This window comes from Podarcis filfolensis, assembly GCF_964270895.1.
Source record: "Podarcis filfolensis genome assembly, chromosome: 8".
Taxonomy (NCBI): domain Eukaryota; kingdom Metazoa; phylum Chordata; class Lepidosauria; order Squamata; family Lacertidae; genus Podarcis; species Podarcis filfolensis.
In genome coordinates, this window is record NC_139611.1 from 9,520,462 (window position 1) to 9,543,092 (window position 22,631).

The window sequence follows — 22,631 nt, forward strand, 5'->3', positions numbered from 1 at the left end:
TCTCCGGGGGAAGGGGAAGCGCAGAGATTGAGCGGGACCCGTTGCCTGCTTCCCCGCCCGTTCATTTCTTCTTCTTTCGCTCTTTCCCCCTCACATTTTCCTCTTCCTATTGTTATTGATTATTAATCATCATGATCGACTGTTATTTGTACACCACTCTTTTGAAACAATCCCATCCCCCCCGAACGGCTGCAGTAATCGCAGTGAAAAAACTAACATCAATTTTTTAATTCCAATTTTTTAAAAAAACATTTTTTCGCCCATGCATTCTTCTTCTTTCCATTTTTTTGTTCCTCTTTCTTGTCCCCCAAACTTTCTTTTCCTTTCGTCACCTTTTGCTCCACTCTTCATTTTCCGCCAGCAAACAAGAAGTTTCAAGAGAAAGAGAGGGAGAGAGGAGTAAGATAAAGAGAATGCTGTTTAAAGTAAACTTTCCAGCTAGGCAGGTAGGTAAATACTATCAGTATAATAGACAAACAACTGGCATAACGCCGGACAACAGCAGAATGATCACAAGGGGTGGGGTATTGTTTAGAGAGGTGGTTGTTGATGTGATCCTGATTTTTGCCCTAGCTGTTTAAAATGTTTTAAATTGTTTTAAGCTGATTTAACTTCTGTGTTTTTAAATTTGGAGGTTTTGTTGTTTTTTTAAATTAAGGAATGTGGGTTGATTTCAGAATAGAAGAGCTGGAGACAGCAGGAGAGACTCAATCACAGTGGATCAGGGTAGGGGCAGGTATGGTTTTGGGGCAGGGGCAGGCCAGGTAAGGGGCACCTGGCACAGGCAGTTACTGCCAGCCAGAAGCACCACCTTGGGCTGAAGACTGGAGGGGCCAGGCCGTGTGACATACACCTGTGACATCATGTGTGTGTTGGGCATACATCATCAGCAGGAGTCATTGCCCAGCACCGCAAAGCTTCAGTGGCCTCGGCTCCTCCTCTCTCATGCTCAGGAGGAGCCTGCCTTTGATGCTGTGCCATGTTTGGGTATGCGGCTGCGGTTGCTGAATGCCAGCCCGGCTCTGACTAAGACCCTTCTCATCCACAATCATATTACAAATGAGGAGGCTGATCTGGTCTGTATCTGCTGTGCCCACCGGTGTAAAGCTGGCAAAAATATATAGGATGAGGGACAAAAAATGTTGGAAATGTAAAAAGTGGATGGAGAATTCTATCACATGTGGTGGACTTTTGATAAAGTAAAGACATTTTGGGAGTCAATTTATAACGAACTAAAGAAAATATTAAAATATACTTTCCCTAAAAAGCCATAAGCATTTTTTGCTTGGCTTGATGGGAAAGGAGATTAAGAAATCAGACCAAAGATTATTTTTGTACACCACAGCTGCTGCGAGGACTTTGTTGGCCCAAAACTGGAAATCACAAGAAATGCCTACTATTGTGGAGTGGCAGGTGAAAATGATGGACTATGCGGAGTTAGCCAAACTGACCAGCAGGATTCGGGATCAGGACGATCAGAAATTCCAGGACAATTGGAGTAAATTTATTGTATACTTAAAGGATAACTGTAAAAATTTAAAGACACTAGCAGGACTGAAGTAATTCCTACAATGTAGATAAGAGGTAAAAAGTTAAAATACGCGATTGGATTTGATAAAGGATACCAGCTGAAGGGAAGGAGGGAAGTCACAAGCTCGGCAGAGCAAAATGGTTTATATGTTGATTAATGTACTATAAGAATGATTGTGTAGAGAAAAAACAAAAAAAAAAATTCCTTCCAGTAGCACCTTAAAGACCAACTAAGTTAGTTCTTGGTATGAGCTTTCGTGTGCATGCACACGAAAGCTCATACCAAGAACTAACTTAGTTGGTCTTTAAGGTGCTACTGGAAGGAAAAAAAATTTTTTGTTTTGACTATGGCAGACCAACACGGCTACCTATCTGTGTAGAGAAAATAATAAAAAATTACTGGGAAAAAAGAGGAAGAGTTGGGGAGCAGGAGTTGCTGTGGTCTTTAGCGATCCTCTCTCTCTCTCTCTCCCCTGGCTCTCTGTCCATTTGTGGGGGGATGTAGTGTGTGTGTTCCTGTGTGATAGGAATTTTATGGTCTTATTTATGGTCTTAGATATATGGTAATGTTCATAACCGCACATACATAGGTCAGCACAGGAAGACCAAACTGGAACCATTTTGATTCCTAAACTGACCAAAATGTTTTCTCTGCAAGGTCAAACTGGAAAAGTCTCCCCATTGTCTCTTTCCTCACAAATCCTGTCTTAAGGGCACATTTAAGATATGAATAGGGTGTGAGCCTGTGACCTGGCCCAGGAACTAAGTATTTTACCACTACAAAAGAATGGCCAGGCTCCCCAGCAAATCCAATCAAGTAACCTTCCAGACAGGAGATAAACAAGGACAAGAGAAAAACATTTAAATTTCTGTGATGTAGGTGGGATGTATTTGAGGGGTGGTTTTAGGTTACACCACTTCTGTGATGCATGCATGATGTTTCTGGGATGGGAATTTCAAAAGTCTTTATAAGCCCTTGCACAGCATTTTTGTGGGTCCTCTTCCTCTCCTGCGAGTGAGGGGAGCACCCTGTTGCAACAGATCAATAAAGATCAAGCTTACTAGCTGCTTTGCTTCTCAATATTCTCTGGTTGGCCTCTGTTATTTTCTCCTACCAATAGGGAACCTATGTAAGGACTCTATATGGGCTCTTGGATACCCCATAAGGGAAAATGGCATATTTTTATTTACAACACCTGGCACTGGGCAATTGAGGATTCTACTGGTTTAGCGCCCACCTTGCTGCCCAGCAGTCTCCCTGCCTGAGCTGACGGAGCTGGTCTTGGAGGCACTATGGAGGACTCCCAGTCTGCTGCTTTCAGAGGACTTCAATATCCAAGGCCAGGTGTCTGGCTCCGGGGTGGCTCAGGACTTCATGGCTGCCATGATAATTATGGGGCTGCTGTCCCAACATGTCACCGGGCCAATGCATGTGACAGGCCACACTCTGGACCTTGTTTTCTCAACCGGTCAGGTGATTGGAAAGCGAGTGGGAGGGTGTTAACATCAGTCACTTGTCATGCTCCGATCACTTCCTGCTGAGATTTAGGCTTTCAGTACCCTTTGCAATCTGCAGAGGAGGGTGGGTGGACAGCTTCAGAGGCTGATTGATCCAATGGGTTTCCAGATGGTTCTGGGTGATTTTGGGGCTGATGGAGCTGGAGCTCCAGTCAGCTAACCTGGCTAACCTGTGGAACATTCAAATATTGAGACCATGGGTAGGCAAACTAAGGCCTGGGGGCCAAATACGGCCCAATCGCCTTCCAAATACGGCCCGTGGACAGCCCGGGAATCAGCGTGTTTTTACATGAGTAGAATGTGCCCTTTTATTTAAAATGCATCTCTGGCTTATTTGTGGGGCCTGCCTGGTGTTTTTACATGAGTAGAATGTGCCCTTTTATTTAAAATGCATCTCTGAGTTATTTGTGGGGCATAGGAATTCATTCATCTCCCCCCAAAAAATATAGTCCGGCCCCCCACAAGGTCTGAGGGACAGTGGACCGGCCCCCTGCTGAAAAGGTTTGCTGACCACTGGTTGAGACAATCGTGCCCCGAATGCTCTATCCCGCTTTGTGGAGCCTTTGTGATGGCCAGGTAGATTCCCTTTCTGGTGCCATTATGGCAGGCTGTTGTCTCCTGACAGTTCCCCCCCCCCACTCCAGAAAGGGAGAGGACACAGTGACCTCTACGCTCCTCTCCCTGTTGCACCAACACAATGCCAAGAGTGCCTGGTGTTACTATAAACAGACCCATCCCAGAGCCAAACACCAGGCGCCAGCGGCTTGTTTTGCAGACAAAACAGGCCAGCTCTTTCTCACCTGCCCTGTCCACTAGGGAGGCCGGCCAAAGTCTTATGCAAGTGCACTGACCTCCCCACGTCCCATCCCCCCCCACAAATCCCACACATCTTTATTTAATGCGGTGCCATCAGAGCAAGGGGGTATCTCTCTTGGCGCCTGCCAGGCAGTTCAAGAGGCATCCTCACAGAATGAAATGGCCGGTGGGCACACTTCCCTTCGAGACATGTGTGACAATCCGCTAGATCAGCCTCCCAAAATTTCACCCTTCAGGACACTGTTATACACCCAAACATCTGGGTTGGGGATAGATGTTAGAATAGGCAGCCGGCCTCCTGCCACCCCCACCAGCAAATCAAAACAAATCCTTGCAGTTTGAAATTGTGCACTTTAGGATTCCAGCCTGATATGCTCCCCGCTGTCCTCATTTCTATGGGCGGGGATTTCCCCCTCCCCCCCCCCCAATGCAGAAGCTTTTTGGTATGGAGCTTTGTGACACACTGCAGCTCACAAACAAGGCCTTCCTCGGATCTTGTCCCCAAGAGCGAACAGCGAGTCTCCTTGCAAAATAAACCAGTTGCGAAATAAAACCATCCAACCCACTGAGGTGCCACCAGACCCCTGCCACTGTTTTGACTGCCCCAGACTCACACAACCACCTGCCCTGGAATTTGTTCCCCAAAAGACAAGAGTTTTTTCTCCATAGATATCCTACCGCCCCCTCCCCCCAAAAACATGTTTTTTTGTAGTGTCCTGCTTGTGAAACACCCTCCCCCCCCCCAAATATGGCTCCCTCACCCACCCCCTCCCCTCTTTTCATTGAGCCCCAGCTATGAGACCTGTTTTTTTTATTTCTAAGGACCTTCAGGGTGCAAGTGACCCTGTTCATAAAGGTTTGCATTGCTAATTGTTTTCGGTTTCAGTTACGGCTGCTTTAAATTATGGCTTTAAATTTGTTTGTGTGCTGTTTGGTGCAGTTAGCAGCTCTGAACTCCTCTTACATTCTGTTATCTGTTAAAATAACTTTGTGCACCATGTGGGAATCAGGAATGTGGTCTTGCTATTCAAATGCTGACCACGGCCAGTTGAGGCCAGCTACTAATTTATCCCGTTGACTTCTTTCTTGCTTCCCACATTCTTAGAGTATGCAGTTGGGCTCACTCACTCGAGTCATATTCTGGAGCTAGGATTGCTCTGCTGCCTCCCAGCGCTCCGAATTGCATTGGGCTGGGGTCAGGGTTGACTCTGATCTGAACTTTGTGTGTTCCTCAGCTGGGTGGGTTGGGATGCAGTTCTAACAGCCCTGAATGCTCCAGAGAAGTGGACACAGAGCAATGGTTCCAAACTACAAGAAAGAAGATTCCACCTAAACATTAGGAAGAACTTCCTGACAGTAAGAGCTGTTCGACAGTGGAATTTGCTGCCAAGGAGTGTGGTGGAGTCTCCTTCTTTGGAGGTCTTTAAGCAGAGGCTTGACAACCATATGTCAGGAGTGCTCTGATGGTGTTTCCTGCTTGGCAGGGGGTTGGACTCGATGGCCCTTGTGGTCTCTTCCAACTCTATGATTCTATGAATGGAGCCAGGACAGAATGGGAGTACAGTGGTGCCTCGGGTTACATACGCTTCAGGTTACAGACTCCACTAACCCAGAAATATTACCTCGGGTTAAGAACTTTGTTTCAGGATGAGAACAGAAATCGTGCTCTGGCGGCGCGGCAGCAGCAGGAGGCCCCATTAGCTAAAGTGGTGCTTCAGGTTAAGAACAGTTTCAGGTTAAGTACGGACCTCCGGAACGAATTAAGTACTTAACCCGAGGTACCACTGTAAACTGTAGCCATGCTGGGGCATTGGGCAGAAGTCCATTCGCACCAAGGGATGTGGTTACTGCCCACGCCGTCGCTGCCCGAGGACAAGCCAGGCACAGGCAGGCAGCTGACCCCCCCAGCTAGTAGCGCCTGTCTTTTGTCAGGGCAGCTATTTCCAGAGAGTGACTCACTCCTTCCGCCCCTCTCGCTTCTCAGGCCGTTGGCCCTCGGCCTACATGGGACAGAGCATCAAGGACGGACATCTCCACCTCCCCCCCACTTTTTCCCCCAGGGTCCACAAACCAAGAAAGACGTTTGCTCCCAGATCCATCATTCCCCAGCAACTCTGATTTCTACAATTCCGCTTTTTTATTCTTCTGCGTATGAGAAGCTCCCATTTATGGGATGGTCCTGGGCTGGCGAGGGGTTTTGCAAGCCATCGGTATCACCTAAGCCATGGGTAGGCAAACTAAGGCCCAGGGGTTGGATCCAGCCCCAATCGCCTTCTAAATCCGGCCCGCAGATGGTCCGGGAATCAGCGTGTTTTTACATGAGTAGAATGTGTCCTTTTATTTAAAATGCATCTCTGGGTTATTTGTGGGGCCTGCCTGGTGTTTTTACATGAGTAGAATGTGTGCTTTTATTTCAAATGCACCTCTGGGTTATTTGTGGGGCATAGGAATTCGTTCATTTTGCCCCCCAAAATATAGTCCGGCCCCCCCAAGGTCTGAGAGACAGTGGACCGGCCCCCTGCTGAAAAAGTTTACTGACCCCTGACCTAAGCGGTCAGGAAAAAAGCAAGACCCACTGGCTTAATTGAAAGTAAGTTCCACTGTGTTCCATAGGGTAACAGGGTCTAGGATTGCAGCTTTTATTTTCCTCCCCCCCCCCAATATGCCCCAGAACAACCCTGCCATGGGAAACGAGGCTCACGTGTTGATGACTGGGGTGGTGAAGTTTTTGCAATAGGGGAGAATCCCGCGCCCCATCCCATCCGCTTTAAATGGTGTGGCTGTGGCCCTGGCCTCCCTCACCCCACTGCCTCTTATTATTGAGGAATCAAAAAGGATTTCCCCATTTGCTCCTTTTTAACAGCTTCAAATATCTCAGGAACAGGAAGAAGAAAGACTTTGTATTTCATGCCAGTTTGGATGGTTTCTGCTTGATTGTTGAGATCGTACAACCATTTCAATTGGAAAACTATTTAATAGAGATTATTTTTTATTAAAACCTTTGAATGTGTTTTAAATGTGTTATAGGAATTCTAAGGTCTCATATATATAAACCATATGTTCATAAAGTATATAAACCACGTGTCTGAAATAGTACAGGAGAGCAATCCTGATACCATTTTGACTCTCTCAAATTGACCTCAGATATTCTCCCCATTGTCTCTTTGCTCACAACTCCTGTCTTTAGGGCATATTTGTGTGTAAATAGGGTGAGCCTGTGACCTGGATTCAGGAACTAAGTATTTAGCATCTCAAAAAGAATAGCCAGGATACCCAGGTCAAGCAATCAGTAACCATTATCAGGTATCTTGACAGATAGGTTTTCTGCTGTTGACTGCCCCCTGTGTTGTATTTCTGCTAGGGACTACCTCTTTCTGTGATGTATGTATGATGTTTGGGGGGGGGGGTCTTGAGCGACAGGGGAGGCTATTTCAAAAGTCTATATAAGACCTTGCACACCACTGTCCTGGGTGCCTCTCTCCCTCCCTGCATGGGAGGAGTGAGGACTCTGTTGCAACAGTTTAATAAAGATAAGGCTTACTAGCTAAAATAATAATAATAAGCACCCCCTTTGCTTGGGATTTCCCAGCAACTGGACTTCAAAGGCATGATGCTTGAAGGCAGAACATTGATATGATGCCTAGGAGTTGCTAGAACAGAGGAAGCTGCTTTGTCCTTTGCCATGCATGGGGTCCACCTAGCCAACAATGGACTTTAATAATCTTGCATAATATGACATCCTATGCATGGCCAAAGTTTGGTATCCCCGCCCCATGGAACTTCTCCATTCTGGGTTTTCTTATTTTGTACCTGCTCGGTGCCCTGTGCAGTGGAACTGCCTGCACTGCCCTGAATCCTCCGCTGATCTAGCTCAGCGGTGTCTGCACTGACTGGCAGCAGGACTCTCTCCCAGCCTTGCCTGGAGATGCTGCCAGGGACTGAACCTGGGGCCTTCTGCATGCCCAGCAGGTGTCCTGCCGTTGAGCTACTACAGCCCTTTCCCTCCACGGATTTTCTAACCCCCTTTTAAAGGGATGTTGGCGACCGTCGCTACATCTTGTGGCGGTGAGTTCCACTGTTCAATCCTGCTTTCTCTTATCTGTCCTGAATCTCCCAACTTTCAGCTTCGCTGGATGACCACAAGTTCTAGCGTTATGAGAGAGGGAGGAAAAACTACTCCCTATCAAGCTTTCCCCATGCCATGCATAATTTTGTAGACTTCTAGCATTTCCCTTTTCCCCTCACCTTTTCCTTAAACTATAAAACCCCCGAATGCTACAGCAATATCCTCTTTGAGGCGAAGCAACCGGAACTGTACCCCAGGATTCCCACACATGCAGAGACGAACGTGATGACTCTCCTTCCCTTTGGGAAAAAAAATTCTCTGAAAAGAAACAGTCGCCCACAAGAGAAAAAGCAGATGTCACACCAGCTACCGGTATCCCCAATAATTTATAACAAACCAAAGGCAATCTATTCTATACAAAGGAGAATGGCCAAAGGGGGGGGGAGTGGTGAGCCCAACCCCTTCGCTCACCTTCCGAAACCAACCAACCCCCCCTCACCCCCAGGCCGTCCCCCAGTTGCTATGGGGCGATGGGGGATGCTCAGATTTTGATTTCAGTCCGGAAGGTCTGTTGGACGTGCTCGATGTGCTTGCCGGGGCGCTTTTGAGCCTTGATGGTCAGGGAGCCGTCCCCGCCCAGGGCAGAAGTGACGGAAGTGGGGTCCACATCCTCGGGCAGCTGGCATTTGTGGGTGAATGTGTTCATGATGGTCCCGTCCGCTGCCAGCTGAGCAGGGCAAAGAGAGAGGAGAGAGGAGTCAGCGGGGGCCTGGACTGGGGATGTTTAGTCTGCCTCCCTTTTCCCTCTGAGGATGGGTCAGCCTTTAGCACAGCAGGCCCTGCGGAACTCCCTGCCACAGGAATCGTCATTGCTGTCTTTTAGATGTCTCCCGAAAAATGTGTTACAGCTCAGGCAGGACTTTGTCACTGTGATTTCTACCAACCAGTATTTATTGATGCTTTCATTCATTTTGTTGTGATTTTTTTGGTGGTGTATACCACCTACCTGTATTTTTATGGAATCATAGAATCATAGAGTTGGAAGGGACCCAAAGGTCATCTAGTCCAACCCCCTGCAATGCAGGAATCTCGGCTAAAGCACCTGTGAGCTGCCTATAAATAGTTCAGTCAATCCATTTAGGGCTGTGACCACAGAGAAGGGTTGCAGTGGTGTATAGGGGAGGGCAAGGAGTCTCCCCAGTGGGGGATGGGGTTGGGCTCTAGAGCATGGGCAGAGGGCAGGGGATGCAGCCTCCTTGTGGAAGCTCAGCCAATCTGGACCTGGAAGGGGGACACTGGGTGGTATGCATTGCTAGCCTTACTCAGAGTAAGCCCATTGACATTAAGGGATGTGACTAACTGAACTCCAGGAGTTTCATTGCCCGCCCCCCCCCACACACAAAAAAAGAATCCTGGGAACTGTAGTTTGCTAAAGGTGATCTGTATTGGGTGAACTACAGTTCTCGGGATTCTTTGCAGGAAAGTCATGTGTTTTTAAATGCATGACGTATACGCAGCCTGACTGGAGTCTGTCCACTTTTCAGCTCTTGCTATGCTGCGATGCTTGGGGTATGTGGGTGTCCCTGATAGAAACCACACCTCCCTGCCTCAGTTGCCCGGCCTGTACCATGGGGCCAACTCATCCTGCTTTCACAGCCTCACTGCCCAACGCCAAGCTCTCCAAGTCACCCCTTCTCCCGTCAGCCCCCTTGGGACCGCAAACCAGAACAGGTGCACCCATTTCCTGGCCCGCAAAGCTCATGTCTTCCTCCCAAAATCCCTCCAGGATTTTCAAGGCAGCCAGAGAGCCAGGAAGATGGTTCAGTGCTTCTGTCACCATGCCTACTGTCTGGAACATTGCGTTCCCGCCCCGGAGGAGTGGCAGGAGGAGAGAGCACTGTGTCCCCAGCAAAGGCAGAGAGGATTTGTCACTGGGGAAGGATGCCAGGCAGACAGGGAGAGAAAGTCCAGGAGGAGCCCCCCCCACTCCCTGGCAGCATCCTGGGTGCCCTTTCTTATGCCAGCAACATCCAGCACCTCTGCAAAAAGGGCACTGCTTAACACCATCTCATTTCAGGCTGAAAGCACTTTTCAAGCACTTTCCCAAGAATTATGTGAACCATAGTTTGCCCCTCAGGTTTCCGATTGGCCACTGTGAGAGCAGGATGCTGAATGTATCCTGCAGTACCCTCTTAATTCCCAACTACAGTTCCCTTAATCCTTTGGGGGAAGCTATGCTCTTTAAAAAAGGGAAGCGGGTGGCGCTGTGGGTTAAACCACAGAGCCTAGGCTGCTCCTACCAAAGCCAGGCACCCTGGGGCTAATAAACAGAGCAGCCCGGAAGTTCAGTTTAAATAAAAGGGCTGAGATTGGGACGCAGGTGACGCTGTGGGTTAAACCACAGAGCCTAGGACTTGCTGATCAGAAGGTCGGCGGTTCAAATCCCCGTGACGGGGTGAGCTCCCGTTGCTCGGTCCCTGCTCCTGCCAACCTAGCAGTTCGAAAGCACCTCAAAGTGCAAGTAGATAAATAGGTACCGCTCCGGCGGGAAGGTAAATGACGTTTCCGTGAGCTGCTCTGGTTTGCCAGAAGCAGCTTAGTCACGCTGGCCACATGACCTAGAAGCTGTACGCCGACTCCCTCGGCCAATAAAGTGAGATGAGCCCAGAGTCGGTCACGACTGGACCTAATGGTCAGGGGTCCCTTTACCTTTACCTATGCGCATTAAAGTTACAGTGTTTTCCCCAGCCCCAAACTCAGAGGTTCTTTGGGAATAGATTTTGCCCTAAGAAGGCAGAACGGTTGGTCTGAAGGAGAGCTGGGCACCCCTGTGGTCCACCCTTCCCCAGATCCTTTGGACTACAGTTCCCATCAGCCCCAGCACCACACCTCTGTGGCTCATGGAAGTTGTAGTCCAGAGCTCCCTTAAAAGCTATTTCCCACTATATCTAAGAGGAGGAGGGGGAGGACTCGGAGGGGCCTCTCACCTTCTCTGCATGGACTTCAATCTGGTTTTTCGACGTGGTGATGATGATGTCTTCGGGGGAGAAGTCGCTGACGTCCACTGCAAACTGGTACGTGTCCCCCAAGGTCTTGATGTTCCCCATCCCTCCAGCACGGCCCGCTGTGAAAAAGAGGGACAAGATTGACGTGAACCCCAGATCCCTTGGCACAAGGATCTTTTCCCTGGGCCACGGAAGGGTTCCGAGCATTGGCCCAAAACTGGAAGCAGGAAGAATTACCGATGAAAGAAGAATGGAGGTTGAAATTGATGGACTATGCAAAATTAGATAAACTAACAGGAAGGATTTGAAACCTTCGGGACCAGAGATTCTCAGAAGACTGGAGTAAATTTACGGATTATTTGAAAAGTAATTGTGATGAACAGATTACGCTAGTAGGTAAGATAATGAGGAGAATTATTAGTTAAAGATAATTAAAGGTAATATGAAATTAAGAAATGCATAATAAGTGATAAGAACGGAAAACCATCAGAGGTGTTGACGGAAGTCCAAAAAAAAATATTGTATAAGATGTGAAGTTCTGTTGTATGAATATATATATATATATATATATATATATATATATGGAAGGGTTCAGAACATCTGTCTGCTGGGGACAGAATACTGGGGCAGGATACTGGAGAAAGTGGACAGAGAGACAGGTCTCCCTCCCTCTCCGAATACTGGAGCTGGAAGTGAGAGAGCCGGTTTAGAGGATTCAAGACAGCGAAAAGGAAACCCAGTGACAACAGTTAAACTGTGGAACTCCCTCCCACAGGAAGCAGCAATGCCGAACAATTTGGATGGCTTTAAAAGAGAACTGGACAAATTCTGGAGGACAACGAAGTGAATCCTGTTTACCGTCCACATTGGCAATGTTCTACACTCACAGAGGTCGAGATGCTCTGGTTTCCCATGGGGTGGGGGCTTCTGGTCAGCCGCTGTGAGAACAGGAGGCTGGGCTACATTGGTGGGGTCCCTTTGGCCTGATTTACTACACTACACTGACCAGGTCCAGAGTGCCAGATACTATCACACCTCCTTGGGCCACAGAAAAGACCCCCAGAGTGGAGCATCAGTAAGAAAATCAGCAGATGTCTGCCCCAGCTGCCCTCCCTCCCCCATCATTGTTTCAGGCCTGTTCCCGCCTGAATAAGTGGTTGCTCAGTGGTTAGAGCATATGCTTTGCCTGCAGAACGCCCCAGGTTCAGTTTCCCACAACGGCATCTCCAAGCAGGGCTGGGAAGGAGTCGATACTGAGCAGGATGGAACAGTGGCTGGACTCAGCTGAATGCAGCTTCCTGTGGTCCCAGGTCCAATCTACAGCCAAATGACCTCTGCCTGAGACCTCAGAGGTGGAGGAAGCAGTAGTCTGAGAGACTTCACAAGGTAGTTCCTTCTGTCCTGGGGAGCCACGTCCAACCTGAAGGTCCAATTGGGTTAAGGATGGAATGATCTGCATCTTTCGATTCTTCCAGTTTATCATTTACCCCTTTGGAAGTTCAGTGCTCCACATTAGTTTGCAGATTCTTTTTATAAATAAAGTCACTGTAGAAAATCGCCAGCATTTTAGTGCCGAATCTCCTAATATATCTATGGTTGGCTCTGTTGTGGTTCAAGACATGAGAAGGTGGGAGCAAATTTGCCTTAGAAGCCGCATCCACCTTCAGATCACCTTTGCACCACTTTTAACAGTCTTGGCTCCCCTCCCTAAGAATCCGAGGAACTGTAGTTTACCCACCACAGCGCTGCCCTCAACAAACTACAGTTCCCAGGCTGCTTTGAGGGAAGCCATGCACTTTAAAGGTATGGTGTGGACAGGATCACACCCAGGCACACAAACACACACGCCCCGTTCCCACAGCCGCCTTGCCTGAGAAGCCCAGGGGCTCGCTGCGTGGCCTCAGGAAGCCCCCAAAACTGTCGCCGAATATCCCGTGCGCCTTCTCCATGGCGGCGAGCCTTGCTTGAGGAAAGAGCTGTACCCCCAACAGTGGCTTCGACCTCTCCGAAGGGGCTTATCCGGGAGAAAGAAAAGGAGGCGCCCTAATTCAAGCTGCCCAAGGAGTCTGGAGGCACCCAAGTTGGGTGGGCGAGGAGAGAGCAATTCCCTTCCCTGTTCAGCCCTTTCTGCTCTGCTCTGAGTCACTCTTGGGTGCTCGTGAGGTATTCAGCCACAGCTGCGGCGCATATAAAGGCGCTCCGAGCCTCTGGGCCGACTTCCAGGCCTCTTGTCAAAGTCTCTAAATTTAGGCACTCTAGCATCGTCACTCCCTCCGACCATCCCACTGGAAAGTTTCCCCGGAGGATTGGGGGTGGGGGTGGGACACGGGCTCCAAACAAACAAGGTGGGGGAGCGCCATGACTAGCATTCCTGCCGGCCTGGATAATAACAGCTCCCCCCCCCCAGCGATTAGCCCTGCCTTCCAAAAAAAGGCGCATGAGTGGGCATGTGAGCCTGGCAAGGGATTGGGGTGGGGCAGGGAGGGTGAGTTTGTGTGACAGGAGGCAACAAAAGCAGATCCTAAAAGGACGATTCTCTGAGCTGGAGCAGAGAGAACCACTGGGATCTGGGCTGGCAGATCAAGACCTTGGGGACAGGACGTCAGGAGAGCCCCACAGATGCCCGACCACAAAATCATGTAATTGTAGAGATAAAAGGGGACCCGCAAGGGTCATCTAGTCCAACTCCCTGCAGTGCAGGAATCTCAGCTAAAGAATCCCTGACAGACGGCCACCCAACCTCTGCCTTAAAATTTCCAAGGAAGGAGAGTCCACCACCTCCCAAGGGTGTCGAAAACAGCTCTTGCTGTCAGAAATGTCTTCCTTATGTTTAGTCAGAATCTCCTTTACCATCTTGGTCACCCTCCTCTGCACACCTTTTAGTTTGTCAATATCCAGAAATGGGCACAGTAGATCTGGGTCTGGCCCACTGAAATCGACCAATTCCCTGTCATATCCTAGCTCGGTCACGGGAGTCACTGACGGGAGTGTCGCTGGTCATTCCTGGAGTTGGCGAGGCTCACTTGACGATTATGAGAAACGTCAGCCCGGCTGATGGAACTCTCCGCCACTGGAGATTCAGCAGCAGGTGCCTTCTGTGCCAACGTTTAAATTCTTCCTATTCCGTCAGGTAAGAAGACATCCTTCCAAAATGGTTCGTTGATGTCCTTTTTTAAACTTTTTAATATGGTTTATATTTTTACTGCTGTAAACTGCTTTGATAGATAGATAGATATTTACAATACAGCAATATACAAATATTTTAATAAATAAATAAAGGACCACCGCCGGGTCCAGCATCCTGCCTTGACATTGGCCAACCAGATGCCTCTTCCTAAACAGGCCCTGAGCGCAACAATTCTCCCTTTCTGCTGTTCCCTGCAACGGGATTCATAAACATTTACTGGCTCCAGTTCAGGCATAGCCATTGCAACTAGTAGCCCTTTTCCTCCTCGAAGCCACTTTAAAAGCCATGTAAATTTTGTGCCTGCTGCTTTTGCTTGACTCGGTGGAAGCACAAAGATGAAAAATGTATATTATATATACCATAGGGCTGTCTTAAGCATATGCAGCACCGGGGTGCAAAGATCCACCTGCCCCCCCCCCGTTGCCTAGTCCAAGGCGTACAGGAGGACGGAGTCGGCTGACCTCAGTGTCTTGCTGGCTCGGTCGCCCCTGAACTTGTGGTGCAGAGCCACCCACAGCCGAAGAGCCCGCTGCGGCGCTCTGACCGATGGGCCAGCTCTTCCCCGGACTCAACTCTCAGGCCCCGGACTCTCAGCCTGGTGCCCCTGAGAGCCCAGCATCCGGGTTCCCCGCACCCCTAGCACCTATGGGTAAGATGGCCCTCACCGTCGTTCAGTAAGGGGGGTAAAAAGAGCTAAAGGACCCCTGACAGTTAAGTCCAGTCACAGACGACTCTGGGGTTGCGGCGCTCATCTCGCTTTACTGGCCGAGGGAGCCGGCGTACAGCTTCCGGGTCATGTGGCCAGCATGACTAAGCCGCTTCTGGCAAAACAGAGCAGCACACGGAAACGCCGTTTACCTTCCCGCTGGAGCTGTATCCATTTATCTACTTGCACTTTGACGTGCTTTCGAACTGCTAGGTTGGCAGGAGCTGGGACCGAGCAACAGGAGCTCACCCCGTTGCGGGGATTCGAACCGCCGACCTTCTGATCGGCAAGCCCAAGCAGCTCAGTGGTTTAGACCACAGCACCACCCACATCCCTCAGTAAGGGGGGAGGGACAGCTAAATCAAGCACGACCCCCTTCAAACAAGCCCAAAGGAAACCTGTTTGATTTGCATCTTGCGTCCTGAAAGAAGCTATTTCCAAACAGTTGCGAGGCTCAGGCTGGAATCCAACAGGGGAAGCGGCAAAGCGCAAAGCCTCACCTGTACAACTCCTGCCTGCCTTGCAGCCCTGGGGGGCGGGGATGAAAGGGGACGCCGTAAGCATTGGGGGAGGCAGTGCCAGACCCCCCCTCCCTTGCATCCTTCGCCCATTTAAGGTTCCCTTTCCCAGCTCGGGATCCCGGGCCAAGGCCATCCCGGGGCGCTTCCGCGCACCCGGCCGCCCGGAATGCGCCTCGGTTGCGCGCTGGGAGGGGTGAGATGAGGCAGGCGGGAGGCATTTCACAGGCGGCTCGGAGGAGGAGGAGAAGGGGCTGGATCAGAGCTAAATCCGGCTTGCTTGGTCACCGTCCCGGCTCAAGCCTTAGTCACCCTTTGCTCGCGCTCTCTTGCCAGGGACGCCTGCCAATGTCACGCCGATCGCCCTCCGCTGCTTCCCGCAGGAGAAGCTCGCCCTTAAGCCAGGAGCCCGGCAGGCTCCTCCTCCGGGTGGCGCGGAGGCACAGAAATCATTCACGCCTTACCTACTGGGGGCATATTTGGGTTCGGAGGCAAACTGGCCCTGCCCCCCAGGGATGCCAACTAGAATAAAACATTGGGGGAGGTACCGTAAGTCCCGCCCCGCATAATCCTTTTTTTATATATATAATTTTTATTAAATGATTTTATGATACAAAAAGCATTACAACCATACTACCACAAAATATTATTGAGAAATAAAAATGACATGCATCAATATTTTGTTTGTTATTTGTTATTTACCGTCTTATTTCCTCCCACACATTTCATACAAAACACCCACCCGCACACACACAAGAGAAATAATAATAATGCTACTAATGAAAATAAATATTTCCCCCCTTTTATCTTACAAAATCTTTTCTTCAGTTTTGACTTCCTGTCAAGTCCCTTCGCATATGTTTTACCTTACAATTGAATGTACGCAAAACAATAAACCCTGCACGATCGATCACACATGCACACCATTTGAATGGCAATACACATCAACTTGGGGGGGCAGTCCCCTCAAAAAAATTATTGAAGGGGTGATGGTACCTTGGCCCCAGGAGTTGGCTCCTACGCTGCCCCCCCTGTATTTTGTTTCATAAAACGTATATACTCGGATTTGCAAAAATAAAAGCAAATTATCAGCAGCTATTTAAAACGTCGGGAAAATTCAAACCAACTGATTAAAACCATGTCAACAGTCTGGGTATCTGTTGAAACAATAATGGTGTTGTTTTTTTAAAGCGGGCACCAAAAAGAACACCTCGAAGGCACCTGACATCAATAGGCAGCGAGTTCCAAAGTGTGGACGCTGCTGCCACACTTAAAGATGGAACACCCTGGGGTCAGCCATCTGACACAGTTCTCCCCAATGCTTGAGAAAAGATGGGGCTCACATTTCCCAGTAAAAGGGGTGTTTTTTCCTGCCTGCGGCCTCTCTCTCTCCCTGCCCCATTTCCAGGAGACTTGGGGGGGGGGCTGCTCTCTTGCACTCGGGTCCTGCTTGCAGACTGCCCTTGGGGGGCATCTGGTTGGCCACGGGGACTGAAAGCAACAGGCTGAACTACAAGGGCCCTGGGCCTGATCCAGCTGCCTCTCCTGATGTTCTTATGTCTCTGGGCAGAGCAGAGGGAGCCTGCCTCTCTGCCAGGTACACAATGGGCACCATTCAGCTCAGCAACCCAGCACGGCCCTTAACAAGAAGGCACTGAGTGATGGGGGCATTTTCCATCCTGCAGCAAGTGGTTCAGGGGTATGTCGTCTCTGCCCCCTCACCCATTATTGAGGGAAAGTGTGTGGAACAGGTCTCGGTGTTTCAATTTCTGGGAATGGAGTTGAGAGTGTTACGGCTAAAATCTGGGTGCGGGGCTACTCTGCCACCCAGCTCATCGGACTAAGTCCACGGGTCCCTGCGGAAGAAAATGAGCTCAGCCGGACAGGAGCAAATTGCAGAAGATCCAAGTTTATTGCGCAACAGGTTCAAGGCAAGATTGAACAGCGAGAAAGGGGTGACATGAACTTTTGAAACTCCCCCCATGTCCCAGAATACAGTGCAAAACACATCCCAGTTACATCATGAATACATTAAGGAAAGGTTGGGTTACACAGATTACATCATGAATACATTAAGGAGAGGTTGGGTTACACCGGATTAACATATGGAGGAGGGAGGGGGGAATATGCAGAGCTGGAGATATGCGCAGATAAGCACATCCTGAGTGCCGGTGATGAGAAGACAATGGTCCATGTATGCATAGTCTGCCACCTGGCATTGCCCGGAGGAAAGGCTTGGCAGAGTGATTTGACAGGATTAGGGTCTTGACACCTTGCTTGAGGGATTATGGAGGACAGGGGAGGTGTGATGGAGTCCTAGAGAAATTGAGCAAATTGGCACGTTGATTTTCTATGAATTTTATAAATTTTAGTCCCTTTTGACATTGACAATTGGAAATAAATTGATATATTGTAGCGAAGAAGAAGGTGAAGAAGACATGCCCCCCCCCTTTCCGTAACAAGAGATAACCTAACCTGGGGAGAAAACAGCAAAGACCTGATGAAGAGAGCACAGCAGAGGTTATATTTTGTGAGAATCCTCCGGAAAAACAATCTCTTAAAGGACCTGTTGATGGCATTTTACCAGTGGCATAGCGTGGGGGGTGCAGGGGGGGCCGGCCGCACCGGGCGCAACATCTGGGGGTAGGGCAAATCCACGGGTTAGGGGGCGCAAATCCACGGGTTAGGGGGCGCAAATTACTTGCCTTGCCCCGGGTGCTGACAACCCACGCTACGCCACTGCATTTTACCATTGTACTGCGGAGAGTGTATTAATTTATGGTCTGTGTGTGGTTTGGGAGCTGCACGGTCAGGGAAAAAACAATGCTGTCCAGGGTTGTAAAGAATGCGGAGAGAATAATTGGGTGCACTCTTCCCACCTTGGATCAAATCTATGCTTCCAGGTGCTATAAGAAAGCTGCAGAGATAGTGCAGGATAGTGTGCACCCCGGAAATGATCTCTTTCAGCTTCTGCCTTCTGAAAGAAGGTACAGGGTTATAAAGACGAGGACTAGCCGCCTGAGAAACAGTTTCTACCCAAATGTGATTTTGGTTTTAAAGATTATTGTATTGTATTGTATCGTTCAACCATACCCCCAGTGCCACCCCCAGTTACAGAGTTGGTGATGAGGGGGCATTTTTTAAAGGACACAAGTATTGTCCCATCCGGAGCTGGCAAAAGCAAGTCCCATCTAGTCCAGCCCCTCTCTCTGTCCTCGCAGTGGCCAGCCAGATGCCCCAAAGGGTATAATAGAATCGTAAGAGTTGTAGAGCTGGAAGGGAACCCAAGGGTCATCTAGTCCAGCCCCACAAGCAGGACCTGAGCAGAGCAGCAGCAGCACCCTTCCCTTTGTGCTGCCCACCAACTGACTTTCTTTTTTTTTATAAGATATTTATTAAAGCTTTTTTTAAAAATACAAAAAGAAAAATCAAGAAAAACATCCTTTTAAACAAGAAAAGATAAAATACAGAAAAGAAAAAAAGGAAAATCAAAAGGAAAAAACAAAGAATTGTAATCCATTAGGCAAAAAGAATAATAATAATAATAATAAAAGATACAGCAAATCTTTCCATTACTTTCCTTTCATTGGCTTATTTCCCTGACCTCCTCACACCTCCCTTTTTTGTATTCTAAGTCAATTATCCATTTCAGCAAATCCTTTCCCTCTTTTCAAATTTTTGTCCTGAAAATTTATCTTGGTATTGATATAAGTTTACTTTCCCTCCTTTCAACAATTAACAGTCTATTTTTCTTAAATCTTTGTTACATTTCTGCTAAAATCACATAAATTCATTCCAACATCATTCTAACATTCATTAATCTTACAGTACTTCTGTAAATAGTCTTTAAATTTCTTCCAATCTTCCTCCACCGACTCTTCTCCCTGGTCTCGGATTCTGCCAGTCATTTCCGCCAGTTCCATATAGTTCATCACCTTCATCTGCCATTCTTCCAGGGTGGGTAGATCTTGTGTCTTCCAATGCTTTGCAATAAGTATTCTTGCTGCTGTTGTAGCATACATAAAGAAAGTTCTGTCCTTCTTTGGCACCAATTGGCCGACCATGCCCAGGAGAAAGGCCTCTGGTTTCTTCAGAAAGGTATATTTAAATACCTTTTTCATTTCGTTATAGATCATCTCCCAGAAAGCCTTAATCCTTGGGCATGTCCACCAAAGGTGAAAGAATGTACCTTCGGTCTCTTTACATTTCCAACATTTATTATCGGGCAAGTGATATATTTTCACAAGCGTGACTGGTGTCATGTACCACCTGTATATCATTTTCATTATATTCTCTCTTAAGGCATTACATGCCGTGAACTTCATACCTGTGGTCCATAACTGTTCCCAGTCAGCCATCATAATGTTGTGTCCAACATCTTGTGCCCATTTAATCATAACAGATTTCACCGTTTCATCCTGAGTATTCCATTTCAACAGCAAGTTATACATTCTTGACAAATTCTTAGTTTTGGAGTCTAACAGTTCTGTTTCCAGTTTTGATTTTTCCACCTGGAAGCCAATTTTTTTATCCAAATTATATGCCTCCATTATCTGATAATAGTGAAGCCAATCTCGCACTCTATTTTTTAATTTTTCAAAACTCTGCAGTTTTAATCTGTCTCCCTCTTGTTCCAAAATTTCCCAATATTTCCCCACCAACTGACTTTCAAGGCTATCCTGTCTCCAACAGTGGAGAGCATAGCCATTGCGACTTGCAGCCATGAATTTGTCTAATCCTCTTTCAAAGTCCTCCATGTCGGTGACCATCACTGCTTCCTGTGGGAGGGAGTTCCATAGGTTAACTATGCACTGTGCAAATGATGTGCTTTCGTATGTTGTTTTCACTAATGCCCCCTTTCCCCAAACCAATGCACTGCCATTGTTTGGCTGGGGAATTATATCATGAAGTTCAGAGAAGTGCAGAGAGGCAGTTTCTCGCTGAAACACAAATAAAACTGAATCTGTCGCCACCATCCCACCTTATTTATGACGCTTACAGAGGAGAAAGGAAAGCGCGGAGGTGCAGTGAGGCCCTGCCCACACAGCCCCGCTGCCCTTGGCTCTGTCTTTTGGTCACTCAAGAGTGTGACGCGTACTTTTGGGAACTGGAATGCAGGCATGTACTCCGCAGATGAGCTCCTGCAACTGAAATCAGATGCTGGCCCTCGAATCTGGCTCAGACGACACCCTTGTGGTGTAGGAGGGCTGGATCCCAGCGCAGGCAAACTGCTCTTCCCTCGCAGCCCTTTTCCTTGCTCCTGAGTTGCTGCCAGGCCAGTTCCTTCCAGCTCAGGTCTGCCTGGATCCCTGAAGGGCACTTTCTGCAAGGTCCCAAATCACCTGCAGATGGTTAGAGGTCAGAGAGAGGGGTGTGGTGGGGAGGGAGGGAGACAGGTGTGTTCTCTGGCTAGCGCAGGTGCAGAGAGACAAGATCCTGGAGAGGACACACCAGGACTTTTCCACCAGAGAGGCAGGGTAAGTCTTTTGCACGCTCTGGGGTTGTAGCTTGTTAACTCAGGCAGCCACCTGTGACTTGTGCACTTACCTGGGATTCAGCCCATTAAACATAGCAGGTCTTACTCTTGTGTAATTCAGCCTAGGGCAGAGCTGTGGGAGTCTCTTGCAGAAAACCCCCTGCAAGGGGGTCTTCAGAGAAGACTCTTGGTTGCTCCTGTAGCTGAAACGACAAGGGTTGCTCAGGGTGTTTTGTTGGGGTTAATTCTTTCCAGTTTGGTGGTTTTCAAGAAAAAACAGCAGCCGTTGCCATGAATTCCTACTTGAGGCTGAAAGAGGAGAAGGAGATGTAAATTGCTAGCATTTTCTCTTAGAAATAAACCCTGTGGGAGGTGGGGTGGGGCTTTGACTTTCTGAATTTTTGAGTAATTTGGCAGCCCAACCTTTTCCCAAGCAGGAAGGTCCGCTTTGCAGGGTTTACTCTGAGCTTAAGTGTGCACAGGATTGCAGCCTCAGGAACTTCAGAATATTTCATGTTTACACTTAAAATTATGCAGGGGGGCTACCTGGATCGGCCTGTTTTATGCTAGACCGAAGTTGTGGCCCGTAACTCCAGGTGCTAGTGGAGTACTCAGAACTCTGTTGTGCAGAGAAAAGGCACTCTGTGCATGCCTAGAGGCACCCTTTCCCTCCTGCTTCGCACATTCCATGGCAATGTGGGGCTGACTTTACCCAGGTCTAGGCTTGAATGAGCCGGAAGAGGGCCAAGGATGGATTTAGGGGAAGGGCCCAGAGTTGCTTGCTCAGTGAATTCAGCAGCACAGAGCCCCACAGAGTTGCACCAACTTGCCCACAGGATCACAACTCCCACAGAGTTGGGAGGAATAGTGCAGCAAATTTGGGCTTCAGCCTTTCCTCCCTGCCCCACCATGTAGTCACCCGCTGGGGACTTTCCCCATTTCCAACAGGGGGTGCTTGCCAGCCCTATCAGCAGATGGATGCAGAAGGTCAGCAGAAGAGGAAGGATGGAAGGGAGGAGGAAGAAGAGCGGATTCTGATGCTGGAGCAGAGTTGGAAACCTTGGCCAAAAACACGGAGGAAGATCAGAGGTAAGGGAAAAGGAATCTAGGGATCTATAAGAGTCAGAGGATCCCCCGGATGGTTATCCAGAGACAGGTTCCCTGTGCAGCATCCATGCTGGTCCTCAAAACCTTCAGCTGCTGGTGGGAATGCAGGAAGAATCAAGGCAGATAAGAGAAAGTCCTTTTTCACACAGTGACCACCACCAACCTAGATCGCTTGAAAAGAGGATCAGAGAACTTCGTGGAGGAGACAGCAATAATAATAATAATAATAATAATAATAATAATAATAATACAGGAACTCCGCTCACTCTTTTTATAAATTTTATAATTTCCAACAAATTATAAAAACCACAGTAAAACTTCAAACATTAAAACCTTCCCTATACAGGGCTGCCTTCAGGTCCCTTCTAAAAGTCAAAAAGTTGTTTATTTCCTTGACATCTGGTGGGAGGGCGTTCCACAGGGCAGGCGCCACCACCAAGAAGGCCCTCTGCCTGGCTCCCTGTAACCTTCCTTCTTGCAGTGAGGGAACCACCAGAAGGCCCTCGGCGCTGGACCTCAGTGTCCAGGCTGAACGATGGGGGTAGAGACGCTCCTTCAGGTATACAGGACCGAGGCCATTTAGGGCTTTAAAGGTCAGCACCATCACCACTTTGAATTGTGCTCAGAAAGTACTGGGAGCTGACGTACTGTCGATCTTTTCAGACTGGTGTTCTATGGCAGCACTTAGAATTCCCTGCATAT

At 48.5% G+C, this 22,631-nt stretch overlaps 3 protein-coding genes across 6 annotated transcripts in view; 1 reads left to right on the forward strand and 2 right to left on the reverse strand.

Annotated features, from left to right (window-relative positions):
* The window catches only part of FAM131C (family with sequence similarity 131 member C), a 569,848-nt gene that overhangs the window by 512,742 nt on the left and 34,475 nt on the right, over nucleotides 1-22,631 (reverse strand). The gene's annotated exons all lie outside the window — the stretch shown is intronic.
* The window catches only part of LOC310769741 (chloride channel protein ClC-Kb-like), a 46,527-nt gene continuing 23,906 nt past the window's right edge, over nucleotides 11-22,631 (forward strand). Inside the window, exons 1-3 of one of the 4 annotated variants that reach the window (XM_083629426.1) lie at nucleotides 13,376-13,574; nucleotides 14,066-14,089; nucleotides 21,771-21,911. In XM_083629426.1, coding sequence (XP_083485552.1) covers nucleotides 21,797-21,911 — 115 coding nt within the window. In that variant the 5' untranslated portion in view covers nucleotides 13,376-13,574; nucleotides 14,066-14,089; nucleotides 21,771-21,796. Of the gene's footprint in view, nucleotides 447-13,375; nucleotides 14,090-15,685; nucleotides 15,896-21,770; nucleotides 21,912-22,631 lie in introns of those variants that run through there. The other 3 variants (XM_083629427.1, XM_083629425.1, XM_083629428.1) reach the window with 3 other exon arrangements.
* Nucleotides 8,298-13,151, reverse strand: HSPB7 (heat shock protein family B (small) member 7). Its single transcript, XM_083629766.1, has 3 exons — nucleotides 12,806-13,151; nucleotides 10,918-11,054; nucleotides 8,298-8,657 (listed from the first exon to the last, which is right to left on the reverse strand). Exons 1-3 carry the CDS (start codon nucleotides 12,882-12,884, stop codon nucleotides 8,472-8,474), a joined length of 402 nt encoding a protein of 133 aa, XP_083485892.1. The 5' UTR covers nucleotides 12,885-13,151; the 3' UTR covers nucleotides 8,298-8,471.